This window comes from Archocentrus centrarchus, chromosome 11 (assembly GCF_007364275.1).
Source record: "Archocentrus centrarchus isolate MPI-CPG fArcCen1 chromosome 11, fArcCen1, whole genome shotgun sequence".
In the NCBI taxonomy this organism is placed as follows: Eukaryota; Metazoa; Chordata; class Actinopteri; order Cichliformes; family Cichlidae; genus Archocentrus; species Archocentrus centrarchus.
Genome location: NC_044356.1, coordinates 34,135,906 through 34,159,608, shown reverse-complemented (window position 1 = coordinate 34,159,608; position 23,703 = coordinate 34,135,906). Strand labels below are relative to the sequence as shown.

Below are 23,703 nucleotides of genomic sequence, written 5' to 3'. Positions count from 1 at the left end.
GTGCATTATTGGATCTTTTTATCTTTAGTGTTTTTCATTTTTATTTTTTTCCATAGGTATAACACATGTACACATACGCAATATAAATTGTAGGATTCGAGGATGACTGATCATAGACTTGTGTGAGCTTTAGCATGTTTTTCTTTTCCATATTTGCTGACTTAAAAGCTGTGCCAAATGTTGATTTTAGAGCATAAATTTATTTTTATTTTTATCTGAATACTTTGAATCAACTCCAGAGTTTACAGAGAAGATGATACTGCTGAAACGGTTTTTTTAGATATAAATGCTTGAGATGAATATCTGTGAATTGTACAATACACATACACACGCTATGAAGACTTCCTTAGACTCATAAACATAAATATGTTTCTCAGTGATTAATTGTTTATAGACAACTGCTGCAACTAACTTTTCAGGTGCATAAAAATAGGTTCACTTTTAGTAGAAAAATTTAGAGTGTGTTAAACTAATCTAGAGATGTGGAATATGAAGACACTGAATTATACATCTTTCAAACATACACTTGTGCTGGTAAACAGGTGTCTTGGCTAATTGTAGTGTGTAGATTTTAAATTGATAATCTTTGAGTCAGGGTGTTATATTTAGTGAATAAAATTTAAAAAATTAAGATTATGTTGAATAGTTAGACCTGATCTCACCACAGTCTCTATTCAGATTTAAATCGTGACCCTAATGGCCTGCAGTCCAAGACTCAACTTTTTAAACTATAGACAGAAGGAAAGATCAGAACTTTATAAAACCAGACTAGTTTTTCATGGATACCAGTAACCGCTCCCTGATGTGCTGTTATAAGGAGAATGTGTTTTATTTAGCAGGAAGAACATGTGTGAAGGTCTGTCCTGTTGGTGTGGGGACACACCAGTCTGACAGGCTGGATTTAACAGTCCCTGGTTTATGAGAACAGAAGGCTGGAAGGGCTGAAGTTTGGGAGACACAGACTGTCCTCAGTTTTCTGGGAGAATGGGACGGTGCCTGAGTTAGTCCAGATTATTATGTCCATAAAACAATGAGCCCCACAGGGTCCTTTTATGTCTTAAGAGTTCCTGATGGGGTTCTTAACAAAGTATTAAGTCAGCATATATTTAAATATGTGTTTTGTTTTATATCCATTTATTTGCATTAATCTGTCTCAAAAAGTAAGAACTTATTCTATTATGTTTTTATTACATATGAAAACTGAAAAAAAATAGCTCATAAAATTTTACAATTTTAAAACAATATTTTTTTCAGAGTTTTATTTAAATAAACGTTTCTTTTTTAGATTTCTGGGACCAGCTTCCATCATGTAGCTAACATGAAGCTTTCAATCATCACATGAAGTTCTTAAACAGATGGAGCCTCCTTGTTCTTGTTAACTGTAGATGTTTAAACAGGAACATTATTGTTATCTGTTTGTTTCATCGCTCACTTCTTTGCTCTCCTGCTGAGTCATTTCTTTGTGCTGAAGTTTAAAATAATAAATAGGTGTGAGTTTCTCATGTGTCCAACTTTTAAGCTGTTGAGTGTAGAGCTATTTCAGATTCACACTAAACAAACAAACAGGTTACTTAGTAACAGTTTTGCTTAAAACATAAAAATCTTTATTATCTTAAAAAATATTTTTGACGTCATCAAATGAAAATATTTAAATTTTATTTGGTCTGAGAAAAAAGAGAAACAGACAGAAAGAGTTACAGCACAGACTGTAAACAAAGAGCAGGATCAGTCACATCAGGACTGGGAACACTGGTCTCTCCTCAGTGTCTCTGAGACCAGAGCCTGGGAGCCCTGGGTGGCCTCACAGGTCACAGAGCCCACCTTCCCCCACTGGTCTGCAGTGAGTGTCAGGGTGCTGCTCCAGCTGTAGCGGCCGTCATTGTGCAGCACTGCGGGAGTCCTGCTCTCCTCCCCTCTGATGCTGCCACTGCTGCCGTCCATCTTCCAGGACAGCCTCCAGTCTGAGGGGAAGCCCTTGTTGGCCAGACACATGAGCGTGGCCTTCCCCTGCTGCAGCTCCTCACTGGAGGGACCCAGCACCTTCAGGGCGGGGCGCACATCACCTAGGAGACACCAATCAGCTTAGAGCACAGGAACCACAACTTGATGTTCTCCTTGAAGAAGTTTCTGCCAGATGTTTCTGCTCCATCAGTCACTCACTCACACATTGTTTCACTTCCTTTAAGAAAGCTCTCATGCACATCAGCACAGAGAGAATCATCACAGTTTGACCTGAAATATGTTCAAACTACTCTGGAAAAAAAGTATGAATCACACATGACTTTAAAATATTTCATGGAAACAAACAAACCTAGCTCACTAACATTTCTCACTTCCTGAAGATTTCAAACAGTATTTAACAGAATTAAAACAAACTCTGAAACAATATTTGACACAACAAACATCAATATTTTTATCTTCACGTTGTCCTAAAACATTGAGTTCATCAAACAGCAGTTATTGGAATGACAGCACATAATAAAAAGCTGTTCATCAAAACGTTGGTGAATAATTTTTTTCTCCTTTTCAGATAATTAAAAAAATGAACTAAAGTTACAGAATTCTTTTTAGAATTAAAAACAGAGATTACTAAAAGAAATAAACTGCTTCTTATATTTTTAGAGCTTTTTACATTTCTAAGATAAAAACAACAAATATAAAAAAATTAGCATGGAAATGAATTGAGATTCATATTTTTCTGGTTAAAACAAAAAAGACCTAAAATTAAATTTGTTTTTGACTTACTTCCAACATCCAGTCTGGTTCCTCCACCAAACGTGTACCACAGTGATACAAAGTCACTGAGCCGCCGTACAAAAACCTCTGACTGCACAGAGACACGGCTCTCTGACTCTGACTGAACTAAACCTACGAACCCTCAAGATTCAGCCATTTAAAGAGAAGAAAAACCTCCTTATTCTATGAATCAATGTTTGATTTTTTTAAATTTCCATTTCAGAATGAGTCTTTGTCTCTTAGGGTTAAAAATCAAACATTAAAAATAAAAATGTTTTAGTTGTTCTGATGACTACAAAGAAAAGACAGTAAAAACAGAAAGCATGTATTAAAAAGCTGCTTTAAATTTCACTTACTTCCAACATCCAGTCTGGTTCCTCCACCAAACGTGTACCACAGTGATACAAAGTCACTGAGCTGCCGTACAAAAACCTCTGACTGCACAGAGACACGGCTCTCTGACTCTGAGACAAACAAACTCAGCAGAATAATTTACTGTTGGTTTAATTTGATCAGCTGAAATCAAAACTAAACAATAGTTCAATAAGGAGAGATTGTTGGGAAGAGTTGAACATTATTTATTTAAGAAGAACTTTGTTTGTCACCAGAGGTGGCAAAAGTACTGACTTTCTGTACTTAAGTAGAAGTACAAGTACTTGTGTTAAAAAATACTTTGGTAAAAGTTGAAGTACTGGTTCAACTTCTTTACCTAAGTAAAAGTAAAAAAGTACAGGCTCTGAAATGTACTCAAAGTAAGAAAGTAAAAGTAGCTCTTTGGAGGACGTTTCTACCTGTTATTTTTCTGTAACACTAACTGAACCTTATTATATATTATTGTAATAATATAAAATATTACATGAGAATACAAACATTATTCCAATCTAAATTTTAATCCTAATAAATGCTCTCAGCTTGAATCTGTTCTGTAGGACACAAACTGTGAAAGGGAATTTAAACACAGCTCTGTTCTCTGTGTCCTCCATAGTAGAGGGTGACTGTGCCTCCACCTAAACACCAACATGAGGATACTCAGGGGTTACAGTGGGATTCAGAAGGTGGAGGAACCCTAAGATCAGCTGTAGTGGTTCTGCATGGGGAGAAGAATCACAGCTTTCTATTGTAGCTGCAGTAAATGATGTTGGTGTGCAGGCTGTGATCAGCTGACCTGCTGATGCTGCTCTGAGGTTTACTGCTCTGTGTGGATGAACTGAACTCACAAAGATGTAACCCAGTATTTCACAGCTCTCTGAGCTGATCTCCATCCCCTACACTGACAGCATACAGGCTGTAGAAATGTTGGATTCAGTGAATGAATCTCAGCATCAGCAGCTTTGATTCAAACTCATCTCTGCTGCACTGATGTAACCTGTAACTCTGACCATCAACACAAAGAGCACCAACACAGAGTTTTACTGTAAATACAGTACAACAAGCTAACCTGTTTATTACACACTAAACTGCAGTATTTTCATCCAATCTTTGAATAACACAAAGTCAGCATACTTCAGTTTGTTTTGCAGTCCTTACCTTTAAATCTAACCTCTCTTCTTCCTCTCCTGTCCTCTTTCTCCATCTCTGAGTGAACTTCTCTCTCTTTGCTCTCCCTGAAATACAGCAGCTCTTCTTTTAGCTAGCAGACACACTGTGTGACAAACTGCACACACTTTGTGTGTTTGCTGATATTTGTAGAGCATTTACAGACGTTGCATTTACCTGCCACACGTTACTCCCTTTATGCTCGCTCCTCTTCAGTAGCACTAATTAAGCTCTTTATGTGCCGCGAGCACAACTTACAGACTGTAACCCTGATTATAGCGCTATAATATATAAATGAGACATTAATTTTATGGGTTTGCGTATTTAATCAAGGGTTGAAGTTTGTCCTTAATTTGTCATCTTTCTATAAATCCTGAAGGGTTTGTGTGAGTTACATGAAAAATATGTTGTGAAAAATTCTCTCTTATTGTGAACAGCATCATCATATTGATCCCTGTGTGAGTCAGTGAGAGCATTTCCATAGAGAGCCACTTTGCATCAGCAGCACCATGCTCCAGTGCTCTGGGAGAGTTTATAGTCCTGACAGTTGAACACTGGATGACTGACAGCTGTCCTTCATCACAACAGAAGCCACAGAAATCGTCCTCATCAAAAACATGACTTTGATCTGCGTCCTCATCTGGACTCTCCTCTGCTGCTGCTTCACAGGTAAAGTCCAGAGAATCAAACTCCTCTCCTCTATCAACATCTGTCCCTCTGAAATGAAGCTGACAAAACCATCAAGCTGCTTTATGTTTGTGTCTCTGTGTCCTCAGAGTCCAAACCCCAGGTACCAGTGACTCAGCCTGGAGCAGTGAGCTCTTCTGTGGGAGGATCTGTGAACATCAACTGTAGGACCAGTCAGGATGTTTATGTTTATAACAGCTACCACTATTTAGCCTGGTACCAACAGAAAGATGGAGAACCTCCTAAACTGCTCATTTACCGTGCCAGCACTCGAGCATCAGGGATTTCAGATCGTTTTACAGGCAGTGGATCAAATAAAGACTTCACTCTGACCATCAGTGGAGTCCAGGCTGAAGATGCAGCAGTTTATTACTGTAAGGGAGAATTCCCTTCTAGCACCTGGGAGCTCTTCACACAGTGAAAAACAGTCGTACAAAAACCTTCCTCAGTCAGACTGAACAGAAAGTGAACTGACTGCTGCAGCTGGAAGCTACTGCAGAGACTGATACAGTTCACTGAGGACACACACACACACACACACACACACACACACACACACACACACACACACACACACACACACACACACACACACACACACACACACACACACACACACACACACATATTTTATCTCTTTTCTGAAAACATGAACATGAACTGAGCTGTGACAGTTAATGAGAAAATGCTCAGCCATGATGTCTGTACCTCAGCTTCACACTTCTCAGCTACCCTCACTTAAAATAATCCACACAAGAAGACAAAGATCAGCATCAGAATCCTTCACATTCAGAATCACAAAAACACGACACACCCCTCAAAATATATTTTTAATATTTATAGAAAAAAGCTCAGTGTCAACAGGAATCATAAAAAAGTAAAAGTTTCCTCCTGTATGTTTAATAATTATTGAAAATATTGTGTAGTTGATAAGTGAACACATTATGGATGAAGCTGCTGTGAAACCTTCAGTTATATCAATTGAAGGTTTTACATTAATACTTCTGATTCATATATGTTGTTGTAAAGCTCCACAGAAACTGATGGACAGACCTGGTGTTCCTGTTATTAAAAATCAAAGTTCTCTTTATAAATCACCGTCCATCTGAAAATGTGCGCATGATTCATCTCATATCACACCCTCTAAACACTCACATTCAACCATAAAACCTCATGAACGTTCACACACATGAAGCTTATGATCCTGTTTGTCCAATCACATCGTCCCCCTGCAGTCACAGCTCAGCCCTCGTGCTGCATTAACGTTCCCAAATGGTGATGGAAACAGTGGTGTCTCCCACCCTGGGATATCATTCAAAAATGAAACTTCTGTGAATATGAATGTGTGTTTATGAGTTTTTGTTAATTGGAGGTTTAAAGTATTCACACTTAGTGTTGGGGAAACAAATAACACTGCTGATTTAAATGTTTATTATAAAGTAGATCTATGAGCAGCATCTGAAATGATGTGTGTGAGTCATATTTCATTTTTACCCTTGCCATCAGTTCACCACCTCTCCATCTGTACTAGGGTTTAATATTTTTCCCGAAAATGACATGAATCAAATCCCGGGAAATGACGAGCCATTTCCCGGGAATCCCGGGAAAAAGTTTATTTATTTTTTTATTTTAATTAGGCCTTCTGTAGCCTGTGTCGGCCTTAACCTATTGTGATATTGTAGAGGTAACTTTCCAGCTATGTCCTGTTATGCCCAGTAGGGGGCAACGTCTGCTTGATTAATGCAATAAAACCTACATCTGGACATTCGAGTGCTCGAGCTATGCGGTGTTGTATCTTTCCTCAACACTCCCTTAACAAATAAAATTCGAATATTCCTCCATTGTACATGGAATTATACCAAGCTATTTTACAACTGCTGGTGCAAAACAATACGGTTCATCTCCACAGCATTGATAAAGGCTCAGCCACGCTGTCGTGGCGACATCTGTTGCACTATATCTCCACCAGTGGAACGCTGTAATAGTCATTGAAAAGTTAACTACCGTACTGCACTATAATATGGCATAACACAGGGCCTTGAGTAATGCACTACGACTTGGTCATTGCCATTCTGGCAACAGCAAATTTATAACACCGTGTCTGAGGGTTAAAGTAGGTTCGCTGTGAATCGTCTTTTGAAAAACTGGCCAATCCTTATAGCCTAAAAAATATACATTTTACTCAACTCCGTTTTAAAAGTGAAATATGTTAAAGTAATCTATTTCATGATACTTTCTTCACACATTAGGCCCGTATCCTAATTCATGATTGTTAGTAAGCGGCTGCAAACGAGGAAAAGAAACACTCGAAGTTAAACAGATATTTCTTTATTGTTCAGGGCAGGCATATTTTATAGGCTATATACTGCAATATAACAATATATAATAATATAAAATTATATAATACAAAATACCTTAGGGTAAACACATTGCCTACGATTTCAACAAATTAAAGAGGAAAAAAGTACAACTGTGTAATACCTCTATTAAAACGCTTGAGATGAAGGCTGAAGCCTTAAACGGAGGCTGAACGTGCCTGAAATGAAAAGTAATGCTTTAAACGAACCCTTCTCTCAATATTTCCTTAAATTTAACTTTAGCTTTCTTTTCTTTCTGAAAGTCAAATCGACGCGCGCGACTTTTTTCCCGGTTTCCCGTCTAACGTTTCCCGGGAAACGGGAAATGGTTCTGATCGCATTTCCCGGGAATTCCGGATCCCGGGATTAAACCCTAATCTGTACCTCCAGTTTCTGTCTCCTAAATCTTTGGATGTCAGGGTCAGACGTTGCATTCAGGTTCACACCTTCTCCTGTTAACTTCAGCTTTAGAAATTCCAACTTTTGCAGTGGAAATGATGCACGTCTATTTCAGGCCATGTTTTCTTCATTTACCACATTTATAAATGAGACCCCTGAAATGTATTGATTTGATCAAGTATGAACTCTGTTATAAATTTCAAGCCAAAGTTATTAAAATCATCTTAAAGCAACATGAAAAGCTTCATAAAACTCACATTACTGCACACAGGTGTTACTACATGAAGCTGAGACACAGAAATATGTGAGAGGAAGCACAGCTGCTCTGTCTTTGCTCTAACCTTATTCAGGATTTTACATGATGACGGCTTCTTTCTTCTCCCCAGATGGAGACAGGACTACACAGCAGGTGTCGAATGAAGTGGGTTGAGGTTGAGATCTTGGTTATTCGATGGCCTGTGCCTGATACTATGTGGACAATTATAATTCTGATTTATATAAAATGCTTGAATTATGGAATGTAACAAATAATCTGTATGATTTCTAATCAAAATAGAGAAGAGTGTGTGTAACTCAGAAATGATTGAGCGCAGCATGTTAGGGAAGTTGTGCAATCTTGGAGAATCACTGAGCAGGGTAAAATGAGGAACTGAAACCTGTTGCCTAGGAATAAGTAGGAACAGAGGGGAAAAATAAGCTGAGAATAGCCTTAGATGGAAAGTACCTAAAGGCCCAGAGGGGAGAGGGGATGTGGTCGCTTCGGCCGAGCGACTCACTTGAGTGCAGTCTCTCCAAAAAAGGATTCAAGGAGAGAATTGGACAATTTCAAGCCCCTTCTTCATCAACCCAGCTCATAAGTAACCATTCTGATCAAGATTAAGTGATTGATTTATTCTGATTCTGAAGTTAAGATAGAGTTGATTGTTGACTTCTGAGAATTAATTAAGAATTGATTTTGAGCTAAATGCAAACTGCTTGAGCTGAATCCTGCATAATAAAATTTGACTCTAAAAAGTCTGTATCGTTGAGAGTTATTTTCCTATTGACGGTACAACCATGTCCATGCAACAGTAAAAGCTAGGCAAGTTACGCTATAACATCAGGTTCTTTTTTGGACACACTAGTCTCCAGTAATCCACTTCAACATTACTTATGTCCCTTGGGCTCACTGTCCGAGCCGATAAAAGAATCTGGTCGGTAACAAGCGCACTGATCAAAGGGGCTGGCCGCTATAACTAATTGGGCTGTATTTTGAGGTCAGCTGTGTGAGCCTTCTTGACCGACCGCATCAGGATACAGAGGAAGCGGGGCAGATGTTAGGATTATTAGCAGTTAGAGCCAGACGAGCAGCCCCGCCACAGCTTAAGTAGTGTCACAGCTTACAGAAGAGGGTAATACCCCGCTGAAGATGTGATCAGGACCCTATGAAACGGAGTAGCTGTCACAGAGGTAAATACCTGTGGGATCTAACACAGGACAGCAGATTTATGTCCACACAGCAGCAGCAATACAAGCTCACACATGCATTCATTTCAAACAGCAGCTAAATTGAAACACAGGAACAACTATTTGAATAATGTTTTTATTATTATTATTTTAAGTATTCAAACCATCAACAATGACACAAGCAAGAAAAGATGAATTTTGAACTCTGAGTGAAACAGAGACACAGAGAGAAGAGACTGGGAGCAGTAGCAGAGTCTCAGTCAGCTCAGGACTGGGAGCTCTGGTCTCTGCTCAGTGTCTTTGAGACCAGAGCCTGGGAGCCCTGGTGGCCTCACAGGTCACAGAGCCCACCTTCCCCCACTGGTCTGCAGTGAGTGTCAGGGTGCTGCTCCAGCTGTAGCTGCTGTCATTGTGCAGCACTGCGGGAGTCCTGCTCTCCTCCCCTCTGATGCTGCCACCTTTGTCCTGCGTCCCTCATTGTCATCCCATGGACGAGGACATGGTTTGTTTTCTCAGTGGTCCTCATCCTCTTCCTCCTCGTTTGCCATGTCTCACACGTGCTCTTCCTCCTCTGCACCTCTGTATGTGTCTGTCCATTGTAGATGCACATGTGACACCTGAACACTGAACGGACTTTTGTCCTGCACAGTTGGTCTGCTCACATCATTTGACAAATGTGTGTTCAATTGTGACTTGCTGTGTGTAACAGCTGACAGCGGTGTTGGAGTTGTGTTTGCATTCTGCTGCCAGTGTTTAAGGTTCAGCAAAAAACGTGTGAAGTGTGTTTAGTGACTGAGACTGTGTTTGCTTTAAGCAAAAGAAATTGATTGAGTTGCACCAGATGTGTCAAAGTGCCTGAACCAGAACTGTGTTCACGTTTTGCTGTGATTAGAGAAGTTCATTTTGGCGACTGTGGATTTGATTTAGGGAATGGGTTTTAGTGTTTTAGTGATTGTGAAATACTGTAAAACCAAAGATTCCAAAGAAATCACTGGGATGAGCAGGTTCTGGTGCTGTTGCTCCCCAATCTTCCCTATCTACCCCTGCTTTTGCTGCTTTGCTGCTTTGAGCATCTCTTCATCAGCTGGTCAGCTGGTCTTTCAACACTATTGATGATCAAATTCTCATCACGAGGACACTGGGAGAAGGGGAACCCTCTTTCCTGTGGTCCGACTTCATACCCGGCTGGCTACGTTATGGCCTCCCATGGGAATGGAAGATAACGTGCTTGGCTCTACGGTGTGGACGTGGCATATATGTTGATACCAGGATTTTTCCTGAATTGGACTTGGGGATATCTGGTTTCTGGGCAGCTGTTGGGCCCTATTAAGGCTGCCTATGAGGGATGCAGAAACAGTACAAACTCAATCAGACTCAGTAGAGCTGAATCAAAATGGATTAGATCTGGAGGAGTGTTGGAGTGTCTGTTTCTGAGTGGCAGAGTAGAACCACAAATTCAGATAATTGGATTTTTCACCTGGGAGGTAACCAGAAAACTGTAAGGTCTGTCAGCAAATAGTTGTGACGGCCTGAACCTAAACAACTGTAGTATTTGGAATTTGGCTCCCAGACAGCCTTGGATTGCTGTGTATCTAAATCGTCTCCTGGAGATGTTATGTACTGTAAACAGATGCTCTACGCCCTCGCCCCGTGTTGTGACCTGTATGAACTGGTATCCCAAGGCAGACTATTCCATCTTATCATGAACATTATCATGAACTGCTAGTCTGGAAGCTGGCTGACCATCACAGTATCCTGCTCGTCTCCACTGGCAGCCCCTCCCCTCCCTAGTGCTCTCCAGGCTTTAAATGTGCTGCTGCTTATGAGGTGTTCATAATGAACACAGTATGAGATGATTTGAACCTACCTATCCTACTGTATCTCTTTCTGTTTTCCTGCTAAAGGTAGCGCTGGTATCACGGCTGCATGACCTCAGACACGTCTCCCCTGTTTGTTCTGTTGTTTGTATTTTTTGGATGGGTGTTAACTGTAATTTCCCCATTGCAGGACTAATAAAAGTATTCATTCATTCATTGTTTTGGTTACACAAAACACAGACAAAAACCAAAACACAAACATTAACATCATTAAGACTGGAACACACGCACAAAGAGAAGAGAAGAGAGAAACAAAGAAACAGAGAAAGATGCAGAAACAGGAAGAGAAGAAGAAGAAGAAGAAGAAGAAGAAGAAGAAGAAGAAGACAGGAAAGGGAAGAGCAAAAGTAAGTAAGTGTGTGACAAAGAGCAAGCACCTTATTTTATAACTTATTTTATAACTTTAAAGATGGTAACTGCCCACTTGCCTTTGACCCCTCCTAATTTACATAAAGTGTCGTTCCCTGAAACCTGATGCAGACCAATCACCTTTGGGATCCACTAAACACTTCCTCTTTGTGCAGGATCACAGGCACAGTTCACCGGGGCTTTTCAAAATCTACAGCTGATCTAACAGCTGTCAAAATGAAGGACTTTTCCCAGCTGAACCTACTGCCCCCAAAATACTCCTACTGACAGCTTTCTAAAACTTCCACTATAAAAAACTCCTTTACGGAAATTTTATCTACTGTAAGTATACAAAATTTATTTCTATGCTTTATTAATGTTACACAAACACAGGCGGGTCTACAAACCCAAATTTCAGGGCAAACTGTCCAAAGCAACTTGAAGTTTATCAAAAAACGTGATACAGTGTCATGAGAACAAAAAGTTGTGTTTTAGATAAAAGTGAAGCTCTAAATATTGATGAGAGTTTTAGCAGGAGCTAAAAGTGAGAGCTTGAGCCTCCAAGAGAGCGAATATAACAGGCCTCAGTTTTATTCTACTACCTAAAGCGTACAGTGATAGACAGAGACCCAGATGCAGGACTCCAGAAACAGACATAACTAAGAAGATGTTTGTTGGTTAACAAAAACCAAAATCTTTCTGGGAGACAGATGTAGAGCACAAACAAAGCAAGCCAAGAACACACAAACACTCCATCATAACAAACAGAGGAAACACAGGACCTAAATACACCAGGGGATAATGAGGAAAGTGGAAACAGCAGGGAGCACAGCTGAACACAATGACCTGACGAGACAAAGGGAAGCAAAACTAAACACACTGCACAAGAAACAAGACACTACCAAAATAAAACAGGAAGTAACCTGATGTTTACACACAGAAACGTAACAAAACAGAACTATACAAAAGAACATAAAACACTGGCCCAGGACCACGATAAGCAGCATATTTTTTTTTTTTACTGTAACTATATACAGTAAATTCTCCTGTTTTGTATGTAGACCACTGTATGTTCACCTTTGTGCTGGTTGGGATGTACAGTGTGTACATTGTTTTTGTGGGGAAAATAAAATATACTTGTTTCGTGTATTTGTGTGTTCTGAGTACAAAAACAATATTCTAAAATATTTTACAACACATGTACTGTACAGTAACAGTACTGTCTGTAATAAGTGTAACACTGAACAGAAAAAGGCCTGAGTCATTATGATGAATGGAGAAGAAGTGTTTTCATTCATCACAGTGTTTTACACATCAGTGTTCAACTGGTTCTTATTAATGTCTATTTATATGATGTTTGTGTGTCATCTGAAAACAAAACACACTTTTAAGAAGTGATAACATTGTTTTGAATGTAGAGTTTCATTTTGCAGGAGAATTGAAGGATTTTGCCCATTGTGTGTGTGTTTTTGATTTGTGTGTAGACTTCTGAGAGTGTGAGGCATGCTTTCAGAAATGTGTGTAAACAATTGAGTAAAACTGTGAATAATATAAAAATAGTAACAGTAATGCCAACATCAAAGTGATAAACACTCCCAACACTCCTCTGCCTCTCTGTATGTGTCTGTCCAATGATGCACATGTGCCACCTGCACACTAAACTGACTTTTATCCTGCACAGTTGTTCTGCTCACATCATTGGATGCATGTGTGTTCATTTGTAAGTTGCTGAGTGTAACAGATGACAGTAGTGTTGGCATTGTGTTCGTATTCTGCTGCCAGTTTTTAAGGTTTAGCAACACACGTGTGAGGTGTGTTTAGTGACTGAGACTGTGTTTGCTGTTTCACAAAAGAGAGCGATTGAGCTGCACCGAATGTGTCGAAGTGCCTGAACTGTGTTCACGGTTTGACTGGAAGAGTGTGTCACTCGAGAAATTTGTTCAGGCCTCTTTGATTTGATTTAGGGAATGTGGTTTAGTGTTTTAGAGATTGAGAAATGCTGTAAACAGGTCAAAGTGCTTGATTTGAAAAAGAAACTTTTATTGTCTTAAAGCATGAACAATATCAGCAACAGTGGAGCTGAATAATGAGACAGAGAAACACAGAGTACAGAGTAAACCAGGATCAGAGGCCCAGTGGGTCAGGTCAGGACGGGGAACACTGGTCTCTCCTCAGTGTCTCTGAGACTGGAGTCTGGGAGCCCTGGGTGGCCTCACAGGTCACAGAGCCCACCTTCTCCCACTGCTCTGCAGGGAGCCTCAGGGTGCTGCTCCAGCTGTAGTGGCCATCATTGTGCAGCACCCCGGGGCTCCTGCTCTCCTCCCCTCTGATGCTGCTGCTTCCATCCACCTTCCAGGACAGACTCCAGCCTGAGGGGTAGCCCTTGTTGGCCAGACACATGACCGTAGCCTTCCCCTGCTGCAGCTCCTCCTCACTGGAGGTGGCCAGCACCATCAGGGTGGGGGGGACTCGGCCCACTGCAGAGAGAAAGAATTTAGAGAAACTGGGAGTTTGAATGAATCTGCTCTCCAGATGTTTCACTTCCCTCTCTGAGCTCTGTAACCATGACAACAGACAGGCATCACTGCTCAACCGCAGCAACAGACGAGTTTCAGGACTAAAGATAAAAATGTTAAAGAGACATTTTGTTCTTTTCATGCATTCATTTAATCTGCAAACGACTGATTTTTAGTTTAAGAGAGAAAAACATGTTTTTAGTGATGAAACTTTTTCTGTTTATCAGGTCGTCTTTCTGACGCGTCTGTTTGTTTCATTCATTCTTAATTTTAAATCTGGAAACATTAAAAATGATGAAAATTGTAGATTCATGTCAGTTTTCAGTCAGTTCAACAGGAATGATTCATGTTTGATCAAAGTAAACATTAATGACTCAGTTACATATTCAGACATTCATGTTTGAAACACAAAATCTAAATGAAAATTAATTTGAGCAGAAAATAAAAATATTTTCAGACACAAAATCTTTACTTTAAATGAAACCTCTGACTGCACAGAGACACGGCTCTCTGACTCTGAGACAAACAAACTGCTGAAAATGTCAAACTGAACAAATATAACTGAACTGATCACAAAGTTCAGAAATAAGTGTTTCACTCCTATTTATGAAATGTGTCAAAATCATTTAAAACTAGAAGCACTCAGAGAGCGCAAACCTCCGCCAAGGCCATAGGGTCACTGACGCTGTAATACGTGTATCTAAATGCTGTGAAATAATCTTGCATCTTTCCCAGACGCTAGGATTATCTGAGCAGTAAACGATAAAAAAATGATCGTCGCCTCACTATGTTGTTTGATAGAACATGTCACTATGTTACACAATAATTTTTTTCAGGCTTTTGTGCCTTGTGTTTCGGAGTTAGAAGCTAAATTATTAAAATCCCCCTATCCCGCAATAGTGAAGAATCCTTAAAAAAAAATTCCTGGATCCAGATCATGATCCGGATCACCGCCAATATTTAATCACTTCTTCCTCTTGTCATATCCAACCACTACACAAAATTTCATCGAAATCCGTTCATAACTTTTGGAGTAATCCTGCTGACAAACAAACAGACAAACCAACGCGACCGAAAACATAACCTCCTTGGCGGAGGTAATAAAGACAAAATGAAGAAGTTGGAAGAAAATAACTTTCTTCTCTTTCAAAATTTATACTATAGTAACTGAAAAAATTTACAAAATACTTTAAAATGGCATTGCAACAGTAACAATGATTCATCTATATTTGAAATAGAGTAATTTATCAAACCACCGAAATACTGAAAAGGAAATTTCTCAGATTGAAGAAGGGTAAATGGCTCTGCAGTTAGAATAAGCCTTATGGACCTTGTGGTCCTATTTAAGTCATTAACTTACAGTCTTAGTTTTTTATTATTTGCTCCCAGGTCTACTAAACCCCACCACGGTTGCAGCTAAAATAAAAGACTAAAGTTGTTATATAAGAACACATATATGAAGATATAATTTTCATGGAATAACAAACTGTGATTGGGCAGTGTTATCATAGGTCTATTAACTTCACACTAACTTTGCTGTGTGAATAGCTCTTAGTACTTCAGTATGTGTTTCAGCTACGTTGGTCTGTGACATCAAGGATAACTTTATTTTCATTTTCGCTCTCACTGGAGCATTGTTGTACTTTCTGAAGATTAAAAAGAAAATATGTGTCGAACAAGTTCTCTGTATAACTCACAGTCCACCTGAAAAATGTGCACACATGATTTGCCTCATCCCACGCCCTCTAAACACTCACATTCAGCCATAAAGTGGTCAGTTTGTGTTAATGCAAATAAAATGCAGCTGTTCTTTTTTTAATGTACCATCGTGGAATAATGTTATGTATGTTTTGAGATGCACAATGTGTTGATACAGATCTGATGTAAGGTTTATGTGACTCACAAAATATATCTGCGTTATTAAATAAGCCATTATGTTATCTTTGTAGATGTATGAAGACTGGGTCTTCTTGTGCACTCAACATTTGCCTTTCAAAGTCTGACCAAGTCTATCTAGCTTCAAGGAAAACACCTGTGAGATCTTTACTTGAAGGAAACGACACAACCAAAGGAACCAGTTGCTGTTATCTTTGATGAGACACCACATACTGCTGACACGGTTTTCTTGGATCTTTGCAACCACTCCACAGTTTCAGTATATAAATGCTTTGCTGTATCTTTCCTTGTTTCCTCAGATATCTTTACCTTTCTGGCAGTGTGTTCTGTTTAGTTAGGTTCTTACTGATATATACACATTGACCCAGCCCCCCTCTACATCAACGGTCGAGCATGTGGAGAGGGTCCACACCTTCAGGTTTCTTGGTGTCCTCATCTCTGCTGATCTCTCTTGGTCAGATAACATCACAGCTGTTATCAAGAAGGCTCAGCAGTGACTTCACTTCCTGAAGGTCCTCAGGAAGAACAACTTGGACTCAAACCTGCTGCTGACCTTCTACCGCTCATCCATTGAGAGCCTGCTGACGTACTGTATCACAGTATGGTACGGCAGCTGCACTGAGGCAGACAGGGTCAGGCTTCAGAGGGTAGTCAAGACAGCACAAAGAATCGTTGGCTGCCCTCTCCCCTCCCTAATGGACATCTACACCTCCCGCTGCATCAGCAGAGCCAGGAACATCATCAAGGACAGCTCACACCCTGGCTTTGACCTGTTTGACCTGCTGCCCTCTGGCAGGAGCTACAGGTGCATCAAAGCCAGAACAAACAGACTCAAGAACAGTTTCTTCGCCAGAGCAACACCACCCTGAACTCACACACTCACCCACTGTAACTGTGCAATATTATATTATTCATACTGAACAATATCTAACATTCCTATATTGTGTAATATCCAGTATTCATTCACTAGTGCAATATTCATTCACCAAGTGCAATATTCATCATCTTCATTATTATATGTATACACATATTTACTTTTCTTACAATGTACAGATGCACCAATGTATGTATATATTTGTATACATTCTATTTTTTGTATATTTTATACATTGTTTATTTTCTGTATATTTCTTGATTATACTAGATTATAATATTTTTATTTTTATTTTAGAGAGTTTGATTTTCTGTTGCATGGCACTGAACAGGAGTGGCCCTCCAACCTCATTGTACATCCTGTATAATGACAATAAAGGCATTCTATTCTATTCTATTCTATTTGTTCGTGTGGTCTTGTGCTTTCAGTTAACAAACCTTATTATGACAGCTGGTTTCTTGTTTTGTTGTTTGGGAAAGGGTGGCAAGCCTTGATAGTGTTACAGTGGAAAGCAGGAAGGCAGCTTCCTGTTTTATGTGGAGCAACCAGATGGGGCATCTTTGTTGTCAGCAAGCACTGCCCAAAGGATGACCGGGGTTAACTGTTCGCCCAGTAACGATCACATCATTCATTCTAGTCCATTGTTGAGGTCTGACGTTCTGATTTCCAGCAAGTGTTTTTTAATTCATTTCCTCAACCAGATTTAGGATTTCTCTCTGCTGCTGCCAGACTGCAGGGATCTCCTCCCTTCATTATAATGAACAGCATCATCATATTGATCCCTGTGTGAGTCAGTGAGAGCATTTCCATAGAGAGCCACTTTGCATCAGCAGCACCATGCTCCAGTGCTCTGGGAGACTTTATAGTCCTGACAGTTGAACACTGGATGACTGACAGCTGTCCTTCATCACAACAGAAGCCACAGAAATCGTCCTCATCAAAAACATGACTTTGATCTGCGTCCTCATCTGGACTCTCCTCTGCTGCTGCTTCACAGGTAAAGTCCAGAGAATCAAACTCCTCTCCTCTATCAACATCTGTCCCTCTGAAATGAAGCTGACAAAACCATCAAGCTGCTTTATGTTTGTGTCTCTGTATCCTCAGAGTCCAGAGGACAGATCACAGTGACTCAGCCTGGAGCAGTGAGCTCTGCTGTGGGAGGATCTGTGACCATCAACTGTAGGACCAGTCAGGATGTTTATGTTGCTAGCAGTTACCACTTTTTAGCGTGGTACCAACAGAAAGATGGAGAACCTCCTAAACTTCTCATTTATTATGCTAGCACTCGATATTCAGGGATTTCAGATCGTTTTACAGGCAGTGGATCAAACTCTGACTTCACTCTGACCATCAGTGGAGTCCAGGCTGAAGATGCAGCAGTTTATTACTGTCAGAGTGTTCATGTTATCAACAGTCAAGATGTGTTCACACAGTGAAAAACAGTCGTACAAAAACCTCCCTCAGTCAGACTGAACAGAAAGTGAACTGACTGCTGCAGCTGGAAGCTACTGCAGAGACTGATACAGTTCACTGAGGACATAATCCACCATCTATTCATTATCCTAACCCTTTCCATTACAGATAAATGACTCAACAAATTCAATGAATTAAAAATTGGATAAAAATTATTATTAAATATTTTGTCATTAGTTAGCTATGATAACAGAAGTGGGGCAGTGTATTGAAAAATGCTTGGTCAGAGCTTGACCTCAGTTTAACACTGGAACCAAACACATAAAAGAAATGATAACATGAATATGTCGACATATACAAGATGCATATAAACGTATCAGTAAAACGTTTTCATAGAAAATCAACAATCAGCTCCAGAGACATTAAGTTTGTTCTTCTAATTCAAACAACTGTGGACAACAAATCATCTCTCAGTTAAAAGTTGTTGTGAATTCTTTGATCAAATCAAATTTTCAGCAGATGAAATATTTTAATGTTTTACTGAAATGTGGCAGTTTGAAGTGTCTTGTTCAGTCTGGCTTAAAAGGGTGAAATGCAGTGAAAACAGCACCGTTATTACAACACATTTAAAATTTAGGAAGTCATTTTATTTTTAATCTTTAAAGTATTCAAAATGTCAGGGAAAAACAAAATACTATGATTAGAAAAACTCTAATGATCATGAAACATTTGGAGCATCTTGTAGTTCATAAAGCATTAAACTGCTTAATGCAGCACAGTTCAGTAGTGGCACAGGTGCAGCTTTGTCACGATCATTATTTGAACCAATGAGTTGTTTACACTGTGAAGGACAGCATGTGGCTCAGACTGTCTGCTTCCACTAAAGAACCTCTGTGTCATTCACAGATCACTGCTCCTTTAAAAGGTACGAACATGGACACTAAGGCATTTACTGGAGAAGATATCAGACTGTAAAAGTTACAGAATCAGACGATTTGTTCATGAACTCATGATCACAATTCTGTTTTTTTTTTAGACAGCCTGTTGATTTTCATCAACCTACTGGGATAAGTTGAGAAAAGCTTTAGTTGGTCTTTTCTCATTTGATCACCATGATGATCAGCAATAAGGAAAGGGATAGAGAAGGGGACCCAGGCCATCCACAGCCCACTAGGAGCTCAGAAGACCTGAGGCCACACATCCTGATGGCAACCGAGTGCACACCCCAGAGGAGGAAGGAGGGAGACCCTAGAAGAAGCCCCCACAACAACCAGGGCCGGCACAGAAACCACAGAATGGCAGCCACGGTCTCCGGTCCAAGAGCCATCAGACACCCGAATCCCCCGGCCCACCCCCAGCCACCTGCCGGGTACACCGCGAGACAAGACTACACCCCCACCCCCATCATGTGATGGAGCTGATCAGTGGGGACCAGAGAGATTCAAATTTGGCCAATTGGTTTTTGGAGGTGGCAGACATTCTTTCCAAAATAATGAGGTCTAAAAGTGGATTCTTATAGTGAGCAATGCATAAATCATTTTTTGATTTCCAGTTCATGAGGATAGTTTACTTAGCAATGCATAAGGCAGTAAGATCTATGTGTGATATATGTTTCCATGTGTAATTCACTTACATCACCTAAAATGAACAGTTTTGGTGAAGCTGGGATATCGCAATTAAACCATGTGGATAAGTCCTCACATATCATCTGCCAGAACCTCTGAACAGGTGTACAAGAGCAAATTGCATGCATGTAGTTTTCAGCCTGATTGCCTGAACAGTGGGTGCATATATTTGTGTCTCTGAGGCCCATTTGGAACCTCCTGTGTCCTGAATAATGTTTCTATGGAGACTTTTGTATTGTATAAGTTGTAAATTTGGACTTTTAGTCATTTTGAAAGTGTTTAAACATATCTGTGTCCAGAAGTTTTCATCTGGGTTGATGGAAAGATCTCGCTCCCATTTTGCAGTAGGGAGGGATATTGTATCATTAATTTTTAATAATAACTTATATATTTTTGATGACAAATTAGGGGTATAAAGATTTAGAAATTCTGTTACCAATACAGGGGTTTCTAATTTGACATTATTTAAATTAAACCTTGCCTGTATGATGGACCTCAACTGCTGATATTCAAGAAATTTGCTATTGCTGATTTCATATTTTGAAATAAGTTCTTCAAATGAAATAAAGGTCCCATCGTGAATGACATGTTCTTTATTCCTTTCTCTTTACATGCTGAAAAATTCAGTACTTTCTTTTTCTGACATATATCTGGATTGTTCCAAATGGGTGTCAGTTTACATGGGATAAGTGAAGACTTAGTTATCTTTAAAAATTCCCACCAGGCTGTCAGACATGTGTTTATGTTATAACTTTTAAAGCAGTTATGATGTTTAATACTGGAGCTAAAGAAAGGTAAGTCAGACATTTTCACTCTTCCACAGAGTGTTTGTTCTAGATCCAGCCATGGGCTGTCTAAAGGGCTGATCAGTATTTTAATGAATCAGTTTGCTGGCCATCCTCCTCTGACCTATTTTCACCAGCGAGCTGCAGTTCACTGGATATTTTCTGTTTTTCATGCCGTTCTCTGTAAACCTCACAGATGGCTGTGTGGGGAAAACCGCAGCAGATCAGCACTTTTGAAACTACTTAGACCATCATGTCGGACTTTAGCAATTGTGCCACATTAAAAGTCACTTAAATCTTCAGTTGAGCTTCAGTAGATCGTCTTCATGATCTCTGCTTGCCCAAATGCACTGAGTTGATGTCATGGATTTATTATATAATCATTAAATTTGTGTAAATGAGCAGTTGTACCTAACACAGTGACCAGTGAGTGTAAATTGATGGCAAATCTGCCATAATATCATTGTTAGTATTCACTATCAAACATGCAGAAATACAAAGTTGAATAACAGCCCCACAAACTACAGTTCACTGCCAGAGAATCCAACATACTCCATATGTAATCATGTAAATATGCCGGGTGATGCTCTCAGCACTGAGGGGGAAACAGCTGCAGCTGACTGACTCTGTGTGTTTGCATATGTGTCCTGCCTCTCTGCTCCCAGCTGTTAAGAGGCCAGTGTTGATCAGAGGCAGTCCAGGCCTTTCACAGCCACTCACACAGCAGCAGCACAATGATGATGTCACTGACTCTCCTGCTGGCCACCCTGGGGCTCCTTGTTCAGGGTGAGACTCTCTGAGTGAAACCTTTGCTTCAGGATGCAGCCAGGTTCACCACAATGATGTTCTGCTCTGATGGAGAAACACTGAAACCAGCAGCATTGACCTTCTTCCATCTGTTCTCCATGTTAAAGAAATTATCCTCTTCTGTTTGGATGTTGATCATCTTTAATAACTCTTTTCTTCTTCTTTTTAGGTTCATCAGGAGAAAAAGTCCTGACTCAGACTCCTGGATCTCAGTCTGTTGTTCCAGGACAGAGTGTCTCTATCAGGTGTGAAGCCAGTTCAAGTGTTAGCACATGCCTCAACTGGTACCTTCAAAAAGACAGAGAATCTCCCAAACTCTTAATTTATTACGCTACAAGCCGTCAGTCTGGAGTTTCAGATCGTTTTAGTGGAAGTGGATCTGGGACTGACTTCACTCTGAGTATCAGCAGAGTTCAGGCTGAAGATGCAGGAGTTTATTACTGTCAGCAGTGTAACAGCTTCCCGTTCACACAGTGATACAACGTCGTACAAAAACCTCCCTCAGCTGGAGAGGAACTGAGAAGAAGAGAATCTGAATCAGTGGCTGCTCAGAAACATGAAGCACTTCATCATTTAGCAATCAAACAGACATCAATCACAACATCTCCAACATTTGTTTTAATATTTTTATTTAAATGTATCAGCATGCTTCTCACACAAAATACAGCCAAACACTGCTCCCCATTATTTTAACACTCTTTACTTCAAAACTGTTTTATTCTTCCCAAACTCAAATTAGAAAATAGAAATATTTAGCTTCTTAAAACAGTTATTTCACACTGTTTTTAACCTTACAGCACTTTTATTTTATTTTTGTGCATTTTGGGTCACATTAATCACATTTAATGCTCAAAAAATGACATTCATGCGATTTTTACTGCTGTTAAATATCAAAACAGGTCAAGTTTGATCCAAACACCTGTTTATGATTACCATGTGATCATCTTTGATATGAAAAAAACAGGCAGTTTGACTCTGTGCCACACTCATTTTATTAATGTATATAAATGTATATATGATACTGAAACAGTTCTATATTACCCACTGATTCAGATGATTCTTTGAACATGATGTTGGTATTACAGTGAGGAAAATGTGATGGTGGTAATTCTCCTGACAGACAGCAGGGGGCAGACTGCGGTCCTTCACCTCCTATTTTTCTGTTATGAAGAGTTTTAGTGGTTTTATCTCATTTTGATTTAAATTCTAGAAGTGTTGAATTTTAAGTCACTAAATGAACCACATTAAACCATAAATGTCTGTTGAGTTATTTAATTTATCAGCAATATGACAAGAAAAAAATTAACTTGTATTTACTTTCATATGAAAACTCATTGAATCAGTTCAAAACACTGTTTAAGAAAATTCATTAGTGGAATGTAAAATCTTTGAGAAAGATTCAGTAAGTTTAAAAACTTTTAAAAGAGAAATAGATTTCTTTTAGGACAAAACTTTTTGCAGAAACTTAATATTAAGATAACATAAATCCAAATATTCTGACAAATCACGAATTGTTTGTGTGAACAGCATCATCATATTGATCCCTGTGTGAGTCAGTGAGAGCATTTCCATAGAGAGCCACTTTGCATCAGCAGCACCATGCTCCAGTGCTCTGGGAGACTTTATAGTCCTGACAGTTGAACACTGGATGACTGACAGCTGTCCTTCATCACAACAGAAGCCACAGAAATCGTCCTCATCAAAAACATGACTTTGATCTGCGTCCTCATCTGGACTCTCCTCTGCTGCTGCTTCACAGGTAAAGTCCAGAGAATCAAACTCCTCTCCTCTATCAACATCTGTCCCTCTGAAATGAAGCTGACAAAACCATCAAGCTGCTTTATGTTTGTGTCTCTGTATCCTCAGAGTCCAGAGGACAGATCACAGTGACTCAGCCTGGAGCAGTGAGCTCTGCTGTGGGACGATCTGTGAACATCAACTGTAGGACCAGTCAGAGTGTTTATGTTGTTAGCATCTTCCACTATTTAGCGTGGTACCAACAGAAAGATGGCAAACCACCCAAACTTCTCATTTACCGTGCTAGCAGGAGAGATTCAGGGATTCCAGCTCGTTTTACAGGCAGTGGATCAAACTCTGTCTTCACTCTGACCATCAGTGGAGTCCAGGCTGAAGATGCAGCAGTTTATTACTGTCAGAGTTTTCACTATATCAACAGTCAAGATGTGTTCACACAGTGAAAAACAGTCGTACAAAAACCTCCCTCAGTCAGACTGAACAGAAAGTGAACTGACTGCTGCAGCTGGAAGATACTGCAGAGACTGATACAGTTCACTGAGGACACACACACACACACACACACACACACACACACACACACACACACACACACACACACACACACACACACACACACAGGCAAAAACTGTCATGAAGTATAGTA

The 23,703-nt window shown here is 39.8% G+C and overlaps 5 gene segments (V, D, J or C); 3 read left to right on the top strand and 2 right to left on the bottom strand.

Moving 5' to 3' along the window:
* Positions 1–1,632: 1,632 nt before the first annotated feature.
* LOC115787777 (Ig kappa-b4 chain C region-like) lies at positions 1,633–6,462 on the bottom strand. The segment is given in 3 exon segments: positions 1,633–2,063; positions 3,093–3,174; positions 6,454–6,462. Coding segments are annotated over 3 exon segments (420 nt in total).
* A 6,943-nt stretch (positions 6,463–13,405) lies between these two features.
* LOC115788811 (Ig kappa-b4 chain C region-like) lies at positions 13,406–13,857 on the bottom strand. The segment is given in 1 exon segment: positions 13,406–13,857. A coding segment is annotated over 1 exon segment (309 nt).
* A 3,756-nt stretch (positions 13,858–17,613) lies between these two features.
* Positions 17,614–18,108, top strand: LOC115787776 (Ig kappa chain V region 3381-like). The segment is given in 2 exon segments: positions 17,614–17,669; positions 17,777–18,108. Coding segments are annotated over 2 exon segments (384 nt in total).
* A 3,097-nt stretch (positions 18,109–21,205) lies between these two features.
* Positions 21,206–21,944, top strand: LOC115788808 (immunoglobulin kappa variable 2-29-like). The segment is given in 2 exon segments: positions 21,206–21,281; positions 21,472–21,944. Coding segments are annotated over 2 exon segments (360 nt in total).
* A 1,061-nt stretch (positions 21,945–23,005) lies between these two features.
* Positions 23,006–23,500, top strand: LOC115787775 (Ig kappa chain V region 3381-like). The segment is given in 2 exon segments: positions 23,006–23,061; positions 23,169–23,500. Coding segments are annotated over 2 exon segments (384 nt in total).
* The last annotated feature ends 203 nt before the right edge of the window (positions 23,501–23,703 follow it).